Source organism: Talpa europaea (genome assembly GCF_964194135.1).
Source record: "Talpa europaea genome assembly, chromosome: 10".
NCBI classification, from domain to species: domain Eukaryota; kingdom Metazoa; phylum Chordata; class Mammalia; order Eulipotyphla; family Talpidae; genus Talpa; species Talpa europaea.
The window spans coordinates 41,846,500-41,857,900 of record NC_140077.1 but is presented as its reverse complement, the minus strand read 5'-3'; the positions used below and the strand labels follow the sequence as shown (position 1 = coordinate 41,857,900).

The 11,401-nt window shown below is 38.7% G+C and overlaps 1 protein-coding gene across 2 annotated transcripts in view; it reads right to left on the bottom strand.

Annotated features, from left to right (window-relative positions):
* Nucleotides 1–7,503: 7,503 nt before the first annotated feature.
* Nucleotides 7,504–11,401, bottom strand: part of ASCC1 (activating signal cointegrator 1 complex subunit 1) — a gene marked incomplete at its 3' end in the record, with an annotated part of 88,747 nt that continues 84,849 nt past the window's right edge. For both annotated transcript variants that reach the window (XM_084245892.1, XM_084245893.1), the window contains one exon: nt 7,504–7,620. In XM_084245892.1, coding sequence (XP_084102018.1) covers nt 7,504–7,620 — 117 coding nt within the window. The remainder of the gene's footprint in view (nt 7,621–11,401) is intronic.

The window sequence follows — 11,401 nt, the reverse complement described above, 5'->3', positions numbered from 1 at the left end:
TGGGAAAAACACATTTGCTGAGGGTTGAGCAAGCAACCTGACTTCAGGTTGATTTTAATAAGTCACTGGGGAAGGGAGGTGGGAGAGCTGGTTTTGTTTGAGGTGTTTAGGTTTTTGTTAAAATTGTGACCCTTATCACTGCCTGTAAGAAATGTATTGACATACCAGCTGGGAACACTGCAGGCTGGACACAGTCCCAGGATCAGAGTAGAATAGGGCAAGGTTTACATTACAAATAAATTGAAAAGGAACAGATAATCTCACAGGACAAAAGTAAACTTTTGAGACACAAGCCCTAGTTTTATTAAAATAAAATTTTTTAAAAACTTGGCTTCTGAGTTCTTAAAAAAAAAATCAAAGGTAATGAAAATCAGATCTTTATCAGTAGGGAAAAACAGAAGTTACAAGGTTCATAGTCACCCTGAGTCTGGCCTGCCTGGGAATTCTAAATGTTTCTATGACTGGGGTTGGGGTCCCCTTGGGAAAACAGAAAACAATAGCTCCCATTCCGGTGTTTTTTTCCCTTTGCAGTTAGAGGTGGTGCTGCAGTGAGGCCCTAGCCATTGATGTCTTCATCTCACAGTAAATACAGCAGGCTTGCTGGGTTGTATAGCAGTGATGCAAGAGAGAAGAGCACAGCTTAGTTGTCACATAGACTGGAAATGGAATCCCACTTACAAGCTGGGTTTTTGGGCAAGTTACCAATCATTTTCTATCTGTATACTAATGATAATACCACCTAACTTAGATGGTTGCTGTGAAACTCACATAAAATTATATACTGGGGGCCTCCCTGGTGGCACAAGGGGTTAAGATGCAGCCTATGAAGCTATCAGCAGCCACTGCAGCAAAAGCTGGATCCCCAGTGGCCAGGGAGGAGACCCACATGGCAAGCAGACCTCTCCTGACTCACCCACTGCTTCCCTCAGCAGTGTATTTCAGTCAATCTGCCTGTCCTGTTCCCCAGTCTGTCTCTTGTGCATCCTTTCACCCCCCCCCCAACCTCTGGCCTGTACCCCAGTTCTTGTATGTATAAATAAATCTTTTTTAAAAAATTATATACCGGGTACGTAGGGGATGCTTAAAAAAATTAAGTTCTTGGATGAAAAGGCTATGATGTGTCATTGTTCTGGAGATGTACTAAAATTTTTTCACATTGGGGCCTCCCCTGGTGGCACAGCGGTTGAGCACTGGGCTGTGAGGCTACCCGCAGCCTCTGTAGCGCCAGTTCGATCCCCGGCCAACGGCGAGGGCCCCACCAAAATAAAAAAAAAAAAAAAAAGTTTTTTCACATAATTTTAAGCTATCATTGAAGATCATTCCATCCATCTTTTCATACCATTTCAGTCCTAGTCTTTTAGCAAAGCTAATCATGTATCTCCAAGACACAAAGGAGGTAGATCCTAGACATCATATCTCCCCCATTCCATTACTATCTTATAAAGTCTCTGGCCTTCCAGAATTACCAAAGCTACCCAATAAAGTCTGGAAAGCTATTGATCAATAAGACAATAGCTGTTTCCAGAAATGTGACAGTGAAAATGTTTCCTATACTCCCTGGGTAGTTCTTCCAATGGGCCTTTGTAGCACCCTCAAACTGGGTAGATATTAACCCTGATTTGCTCAAAGCAAATCAACAGCAGCCCAGACTGTTAGTTATGCCAATTGCAAAGCAATTTAGAAGGTAGAATCCAAATTTCCAGATGACGGGTAAGAGAAAATGGACTATAACAGTAGCAATTTTCTTACAAGAAAATGGACAATGACTATAGTTTATAAAGAAGGATTTTTCCAAATTTCAAGAGAATTATTAGTTCAGCCTTTTCAATCCAACCATTTCAAAAACTCCTGTGTACATTTGTTAAATGGTACACGTCTTACGCATTTCTTAATATTTAATATTTAGCAGTATAAAATGAAGGACACTTAGTTTCCAAAAGAGACTCTTAAATTTAACCACATCTTTAAACTTTTAATCTCATTTCTAGATGACCTCACAAACATAAAAAGACAAATGCACAAGGATGTGTATTCAGAATTGTTTGTAATAGCCAAACCTGGATCACTTCTAGGCCTTTTGGCTAAGAGCAAGTATATAATAGCCAAACCTGGAAATCAACTCCATGTCTGGTGGTCAGGGACCACCAAGTTAAATTACAACATACAGATATAACAGCCCATTGTGTGGACATAAAAATGATATAGATCTGTATCTGTTGACAACCAATATAATTTAGCCCATATTGCTGAGCGAGAAAAGCTTATCACAGAAGCTACATAACATGATCCCATTTGGAAGGATGCATAATAATACAGCAGTTCTCAAACGTTCTGGCCTCAGGAATCCTTTCCAATAAAAAGCTAAGGACCTTAAATTAAGGACCTTAAAGAACTTTTGTCTGTGTGGGACAGATAGAAAATTCACTATACTTTAAAATAAAACTAGCCTTTCTTCTCAATTTTGCTGTAAACCTAAAAACTAAGATACTTTTAATATAAGAATTAAATTTTAAAATAACAATGAACCCATTACATATTGAAAATTATAAAAGAAAAATGTTACAATCACCCCCCCATTAGTAATAGTGCCATTGTTTTACACTTTTGCAAATATAGCAAATAGTTTAATTTGTGAGGGCTGCCATAACAAAATATCACATATGGGTGGTTTTAAGAACAAAAATTATTTTCTCAAAGTTCCGGAGATTAGAAGTCCAAAATTCAGGTGTTGGTAGGTTTGGCTTCTCCTGAGGTCTCTCTTCCTGGCTTGTAGATGGCAGGCCTCCCGACTGTGTCACACAGGCTTCCCTCTTCTTTATATGGATACCATTTGGACACCCTCTACCTCATTTTAGCATAATCACCTCTTTAAAGCCCCTATCTCTAAATTCAACCTAATCTGAGATACTAGAGGGTTAGAACTTCAACATGTGAGTTCCTGGGAGGCACACAGTCTGTAACTGTATAGACTGGTATAATTGAAAATAGCTAGTATAATTAGCAGGTATAATTGAAAATAGCTAATAAGAGCACAGAAGAATTAGAAGCAAACTGAACTACTCACTAAGATCATGTATTCACATCCTAAAACTACCTTAAACTTATGCAATTCTAGAAAGCACAAAATATAGAGATATTCCATTAACCATCAGATGATGATGTCACCATGTCATGTCCCCTCTAGAAACTCCACTGTATACTTACGATAAAATGAGAGTTGAAAAAGGCAAGTAATATCTTAGTGTTTTTATAAAAATAGTATGGACTTTAAAAGGTTCTCAGGGATTTCCAGGGGTCTATACCACATTTTATTAACTGCTGGTACAAGCTTTGTGACATCAGGCAATTTTTTTAACTTGGGTGAGCCTCACTTTGTAAAATGAGAATAATGGTAATAGCAATTTAAGTGGGTCTAAGTGAATATACAAATAACAAATTTGAGCATTCCACTAGTATTAGCTGTTGTTATTTGTGAAAAATTACTTAAATGATATATGCTTAAATGCACATGGAATAATCATCTCTGGATAATAAAATTTATTTTTTTAATGAATTTTTTTTCTTTTTTTAAAGATTTATTTATTTATGCAGGCACTGGGTACAGTTAGAAGTGCGGGAGGGTGAGAGAATTCACCAGAGCCAGAGCGAGGAGCAGAGCAGGCAGAAGGACTGAAGTACACTGCTGAGGGGAGCAGCGGGCGGCAGGAGAGGTCTGCGCGCCATGTGGGACCCTCGCCTGGAAGCCGGGGATAGAACTGGCGCTGCAGAGGCTGCGGGCAGCTTCACAGCCCAGCGCTCAACCACTGAGCCACCAGGGAAGCCCTTAAATGAATATTTAAATTGAAGTATAACACACTGAAAATGGCATAAGGTATATAGCTTGATGATATTTCATAAAGTGAATTTTTTAAAAAAGAACATATTAACAACAAAAAGCTGTTCATAAAAACAAGGACAGGGCCTCCTTGATGGCACAGGGGTTAAAGTCTCAGCACTGTGAAACTATCTGCAGTCACTGCAGCACTAGTTCAATCCCGGGCAGGGAGCTACCCACATGGTACTGTAGACTTCTCCTGACTCACCCACTGCTCCACTCAGCAGTGTATTTCAGTCAATCTGCCTGTTCTGCTCCCCACTCTGTCTCTAGTGAATTCTCTCAGCCCCACACCTCTGGCCTGTACCCCAGTTCTTGTATGCATAAATAAATAAATCTTTTTTAAAAATTAAATAAAAACAAGGACAATAGTCCTGTTTTTCACCTATGACACACTTGGTTCTTGATATTCAGGCTCCCTGTAGACCTCAAGGTGTATTCTGAGAGGTGCTCTACAACTCAACACACCTCTGGTGCTTATCAGATTCCCTTTAGTTCCAGGAAAGGGCACAGTGCAAGAGCAAACCTGAACCCAGATTTGTGTCATTATGAAGCTGGATTTCCACGAAAGTCCAATTTAGTAAACTCTGGGGCAACTTAAAAAATAACCATTATAAGTAACATTTATCTTGTCTCTACTATAGGTATAAAGTTCATTTGAGGATAACTCATTGTGCTCACTCCAGAAACTAAAAATTATTCTTCATAACAAAGTTCTTGTAGAACAACAGATCACTTGTAACAAGATTTTTACCCCCTCTCCTCCTCTTAAAAGAATTGAGGAATAAGTCAGTGTCTCAAAAGCAAAGTGGCAATATTAAGGGAGATTCGACTATAAATGCAATAGCAAATTCTCTAATATTTACCCCATTACAATTTGGTAAGAAGGGACCCTAAATCTTTAAAAATTCTTTTAGTTCCATCAAAAAGTATTTACTCTCTACCAAATGTTGCTCTTTCATAAAAGTTCTAAATCAAAACTACTTGCTACTCCAACTACCACAACAGCAGTTAAAACTGTATTTTCTTTAGAGCTACACTATCTAAAAAAACTGTCTACAGACTTCTGGAAAGAAAATTTTTTGAAGATAAACTGAAATGCTTTCCAATTCTACCAATACCTTCCAACTTAAAAAAATTCTAGATCACACTTAAAAATACAGAAGCACAAGCTCCATTAACCATCAGAATGGTAATTTCACCATGTCATGCAGTCTCTGGAAAAACCCACTGAACAGTCATGAGAGTGAAAAAGGCATCTAAATCGTGAAAAATTACTTAACACTACAAATAAATGCATAGTTACTGAAATTCATAGTTAGCTCTAACTTCTAAATGACAAAATTTCCAAATCTATTAAGAATTTAGTGTTGATATGTAAGTTAAATTTTCCATAGATGACACTTTGTAAAACAATTTTTTTAAAGATTTATTTATTTATGCATACAAGTAAGTACTAGGGTACAGGCCAGAGGTGGGGATAGGTAAGAGGATTTACCAGAGACAGAGTGAGGAACAGAAGAGGCAGACTAGCTGAGGGAAGCAGCGGGCGAGACAGGAGAGGTCTGCTGCGCCATGTGGGTAGCTCCCTGGCCGAGGATCGAACTCGTGCTACAGTGGCTGCAAACAAGTTCATAGGTTGCATCTTAACCCCTTGTACCACCAGGGAGGCCCGACACTTTGTAAAAATTTACTAAAAACATAAGCCATAACCCCTGATACCCAAAAGACGGTGTCTTTCTTCCTGGTCAAGTTTACCCAATGACAGTTTTCAGAAAGAAACCAGTAAGAGAGAAGTAGCACCAAGATGTCTTGAGGACACAAAACTCACAGCTGACTACTACTCAGTAATATCTCTAGGAGCACTCATGCCCATGTGCCATCTAACAATCAGAAGTGAATGAGGTAAAATCTCAACTTAAATCAAAAACGAATGTTACTAAGCAGAAAGTTTTTTGGGAAAAAGCAACCCTGCAGGCACCAGTACATTTGATGGAGCTATGCCAGTGAATAAATGATGACAACACTGCATGCTGGCACACACTAAGGAAGGGGTCAATCTTAAACTGTTGGGTGCTGAAAGAAAAAGTTACTTCAGACAATTCGTTTATTCACAAATGACTTGTGCAGTCACAATGATACGGAAATATCTCTCACATAGCATAACTCTCACAAGGTAGTCACCTTAACAGTGTTCAAATCAGACTTCTCAAACAGAAACTAGGACTCAAGAATAAGAAATGAAGGAAAGAGAGAGAAGACATGAGGGAGGGAGGTTGTAAGGAAGGGGAGACAAGAGGCCATAGCAAGGCTAGAACTCCCCAGAGGAGCATGTGCCAGGTCTGAGGTAGGAATGAAGGTGCGCTGGGAGCACTCCCTTTGCTGCTCCACCTCCGGGAAGGAGTACCTTCTGGTGCTGGTGTTCTCTGAGGGAACTCTGCACAGTCCTGCTGATATCATCACCATTTCTACTGTTCAAACAGCAATGGACTACATTCTCCACCTCCATCAGGGATGTTGACAGGTGAGGGTCAGGGTAGGGTGAAGGAACCAAAATCTAGCAAACATACAAAGGTACCAATTTCAGAAGAAAAAGGACAAAAGTATAGGACAAAGTAAATACCCTAAAGGTCATTTTGCTAAAGATAAAATTCTGAATAGTAAAGAAATTGATGCAGGGTCTCAAAGAGTTATTTGTACACTCATGTTTATAGAGAAATAGTCATATAATCCAAGAGGTCAAAGGAACCCAGGTGTCTACTGACAGATAAATGGCTAAACAAAATATGGCACATACATTAAATGGAATATCATTCAGTCTTAAAAAGGAAGGAATTTCTGTCACATGCTACAACATAGATAAATCTTAAGGATATTATGCTAAGTAGAAAAGGCAGTCTGTACAAAAAGACAAATATGGTATGATTCCTCTTATAAGAAGTAGTAAAAGAATATCAAATTTATAACCAATTGATAGAAAGAAAATAGAAAGGTTGCCAGGGAAGGGAAGAAATGGGGAGTTGTTTACTGGGTATAAAGTCTCAGATCTGAAAGAGGAAAAAATTCTGGAGATGTTTCACAACAACATGAATATACTTAACACTACTGAACTGTACCCTTTAAAATGGTTAAGATGATAAATTTTATATTATGTGGTTTTTGCCACAATAAAGAAGAAATTCCAGGTAGTGATTAAAAGTTAGGGTACAAGGGAAAAAGATAATTATAGATATCTGATCTAGGCAGAGGATTTAATATAACCATGTCTTTAACTTTCCTTTAAAGTATATATAGAATTTAATGACAAGGACAAAATCAGTATGTATATGAGAAATAACACAGATCTGAGTTCAAATGGGTCTTAGAAGTACATTCCACAGAAGAATTTCAAGAAGAAAGGTAGTCCCTGTGAAAAAGGAGCAAGCCAAGATACAAGTTCCGTGCTATAACCATCTTGGTTGAGAGTCTGATGACTGTAGACAATCTTTAGAGGTCACAGTATCCATAGGGAACCTCCCAGAAAAGGCATCACCCAAATCTCCACAACCCTTCTTGACAGTTAAAACAAAGATGCTTTTCCTCAGCAGTGTGTGAGGATGTTCAATTCCTAGGGCTTCTCAGGATCCACCTCAGGAGAAGTCAACATGTCCACAGGAGGCATAGTTTCCAAAGCTGTCTACTGTGAACCTTTGAGAGATGTGAATTGAATTGAGCTTTAGGGTACCAAAGTAGAAGTTCTCAAATTGCTGAAAAGAAAAAAAAAATCCAGAATAAGTATCCAATAAAAGTAAAAAATATTAAGCATCAGATTCTCTATGAAAACACCACAATAATCTCAACAAGCCTCCCATGTTTTTCGCGTTCAGTATTTATTCTGAGGAATGATTCTGGACAGAAGGGATGGGAGTGGGAGTGAGAAAAGAACAGCAGCTCTTCTCTCTGACTGATTTTAAAGCCTCCTTTGATAAACTGTACTAGAGAAAAAAGTCTGAGAAGAAAATTCCAAATTGTGTCAATTGAGCAGATATTACCAAGAACTTGTAACAAACATCCTGGGATCACACCCTGACTCACTGGTCCTCATTTTCAGTTACTGACCATGTATGATCCCAGTTTTGTTCAGTCAGTATAGTATACATTCCTCTACTTAGTCAACAACATTTAGTAGAAGCACTGACTAAAATAAATAGAAAATAAAATTCCTGACCTACAGGTGATACTGACAACCCAGGGAAGAATACAGAACACTTATACACATGCACAGAGGAACACTTCTACTGGATCATATAACAAGTGCAAATGACAATATTTATCAAAAACCTTTTATTAGACTTGGATACTAGCCAGTATCTTAAAGTAAATGCTCTTTACTGCAATTCTTCACTTTAAAAGCTTTCAAGTGTGTCAAAGGGAGGGGTGAGCCATACTCTGAGAAGGATCTGCTCTTTTGATTAGTACATTTATAAAGAGGAATTCAAAATGATATCAGAATTCATCCCAAGAAAAATTGAGCCACATTGCTTAGATAAGGGATGTTAATGAGCAAAAGGTTCACCTCCTGTTAAGATGCAAGAGTTGCTCTTTCTTACAATGTCAGTAAACTCCAAGTGTTTCAATATGTGTACCCAACAGTGTTTTAGTAGACACTAAGAGGTAAGGCTTTTGTACATTAGCAAGTGACAATCTATTTTTATACAATGTCCACGGACTGGGGACTTCAGTCACTGTCACGGTTCCTCTTCCTGCAATTGATGGTCTAGCAAAATGCCTGGGGTTCATTAAAAGCTAACTTTATAAAGCCCAGTAAATATTGATTCTTCAACATGACACCAACTTGACCCCAAAGATCTATTTAGAGGTTGCGTGCTGCCTTGTCTTGTCTTTCAGAAAGGTGATCAGCTTGCCTACATTGATTTACACAATTAACTTCTCTTCCTGGCTTTGGCAGCCTGTTCAAACCATACCTACCCTTTTGTGTCAAGAAATACAGTCTGAAACAGTTTTTTGTTAATCCCCTGTTGAACCTTAATTTGAAGTAAAAGCCATGTGAATGAGACTGACAGATTTATAGCTTTGCAAACTGAAGCCTTCTAAGTACAAAAATGACATAAAGGGGCAATAAAAGACTAGACAAAATAAAACTAAAGGGGAACTCATAATACTTTCAACAAGTACTTTTTAAGAATCTGCAGCCTATGGGGCCTCTACTCTTTGCGCTTATGTGTCCATACAATGGAGATGACACAGCTAAAAGCTGGAAAGTAATGTAGCTCTGACTTCACTTTGCCTTCTATGGATAACCTCCAGCTGACATGATTGCCAGGGAGATTCCCATGCTGTAGGTTTAAAGTAAACAGTAAAGATGGTGATAATGAAGTTATTTAGGATGTGATTTCAATGCAGTAATTACAAAAATTAAGAGAGAAGACTGAATGCAAATCCTCACGTTCCCCCAAGGCAAGAGCAGCCTGTGGAAAAGTGTTTGAAGTCAGTCTAAACTCACGCCCCCCAACACAGGAGCTATGCGACTACAGGTAGACAATACCACCCACTGTACAAGAGAACAATAGGCATAGATCCAATAAAATGAATAAGCTAAAGTACTTCCTTGTAAATTATAAAGCACTAAATTGAAAATTAAATATTTCCTATGAAGTTTTTAACATTTCTTAGTTCTCCTTAACCATGTACTTATTTTAAGTTGCCATCTTCTTTCAACCCTTTTGATAATGTCATAATCAGATGGATTTCTTGTCCAGAAATAGCTAGTATAGTGCCAATCTTCCTTTCAGATTTTCTATCTCCAAGTTCTTACATGCTTATGATGATTTAGTGACTTTTCACTCAACTTATGGCTTTATCATTATTATATATTTAGTCGCAACCTTTTAAAAAGATCTATCAACTATTTCTAGTAGCTCATTAAAATAAAAGCTCTAAAGAGAAAGGCTCTTTTACGTTATTCACAGATGAATCATACTGTATGCTGTAACTATATCTAGTAGACTGCATATGATCAATAAATATTTGTTGGGTAAAATGACAACAAAACATTATTGTTGAAATGAATGTCAATGAAATGTTGTAGATGTCTGTGTATCTTATGTCTGTGAAGAGAAAACTATGACATATACATTATTTTTTAAAAAATTTATTTATTTATACATATAAGAACTGGGGTACAGGTCAGAGGTGTGGGGGTATGAGGATTCACCAGAGACAGAGCGGGGAACAGAACAGGCAGACTGACTAAATTCACTGCTGAGAGGAACAGTGGGCGAGACAGGAGAGGTCTGCTGTGCTATGTGGGTTGCCCTGCGGCCAGCGGGAACTGAACCCACGCTGCAGAGGCTGTGAACAGCTTCACAGCACTGCATTCAACTGCCTGCGCCACCAGGAAGACCCCTATGACATATACTTTAGATTTAAAACTGTTATTTATTGGTCACCACCTAGGAATCCTTAAATAAGACTTACCAAAATTATATTATTTTTAATCATATCTCAATTGTAGTAATTGAAATTTCATGTACTCAGTCACATTTCTGTGTGCTTATTTATCAAAGCCAAGATTCTTTTCTTAGCTCAAATTTCTGATATGGAATGTCACTGAGCAACTGATGTTACAAATGTTCATACGAAGAGGCCATGTTGTGACTCTGTCTCCCAGCTACTTACCATCTTCTAGTTAGGGAGACAGAGCATGTATAAGAGAGGAATGTCAATGACAAGGGTATGTTCAATCTATGGAAAGTTACTGAAAAATGAGGCCTCCCTGGTGGCGCAAAACATTAAGTCTCAGCACTGTGAAGAAGTAACTGCAGCACATGTTCAATCCCCAGCCAGAAAGCTGACCCACATGGTGCAGCAGACCTCTCCTGTCTCTCCCAATGCTCCCCTCAGCAGTGTATTTCCGTCAATCTGCCTGTGCTGCTCCCCACTCTGTCTCTGGTGAATCCTCTCACACACATATCCCCACCACTGGCCCCACACCTCTGGCCTATACCCCAGCTCTTGTATGCATAAATAAATAAATCTTAAGAAAAAAAAGGTTACTAAAAGGTTTAATTTGTGATCTGTGCACCTTTCTGCAGGTATATTCTACATCAATTAAAAAGTTTATCTAAGACAATACAGGCAGCAAATGTTAAGTGTGAGAGGAGAGGTACAAATGATAAATGCATTAAGAAAACAATGGCTGCTGAGGGCCAAGCTACTTAGGAAAGCCCTCTGGAGGAAATTGGAACTTAGGTGGGCTTCATGGCAAGAATAGGATCTAGCGGGGCCTCCCTGGTAGAGCAAGGGTTTAAGTCTCAGCACTATCAAGCTATTGCCAGCCATCCCCAGCCAGGGAGCTAACCCACATGGTGCAGCAGACCTCTCCTGTCTTGTCCACTGCTCCCCTCAGCAGTGCATTTCAGTAGATTCACCTGATCCACTCCCCATTCTGTCTCTGGTGAATCCTCTCACCTCCTGCATCTCTGGCCTACACCCCAGTTTTTATGTGCATAATTAAAGTAAATCTTA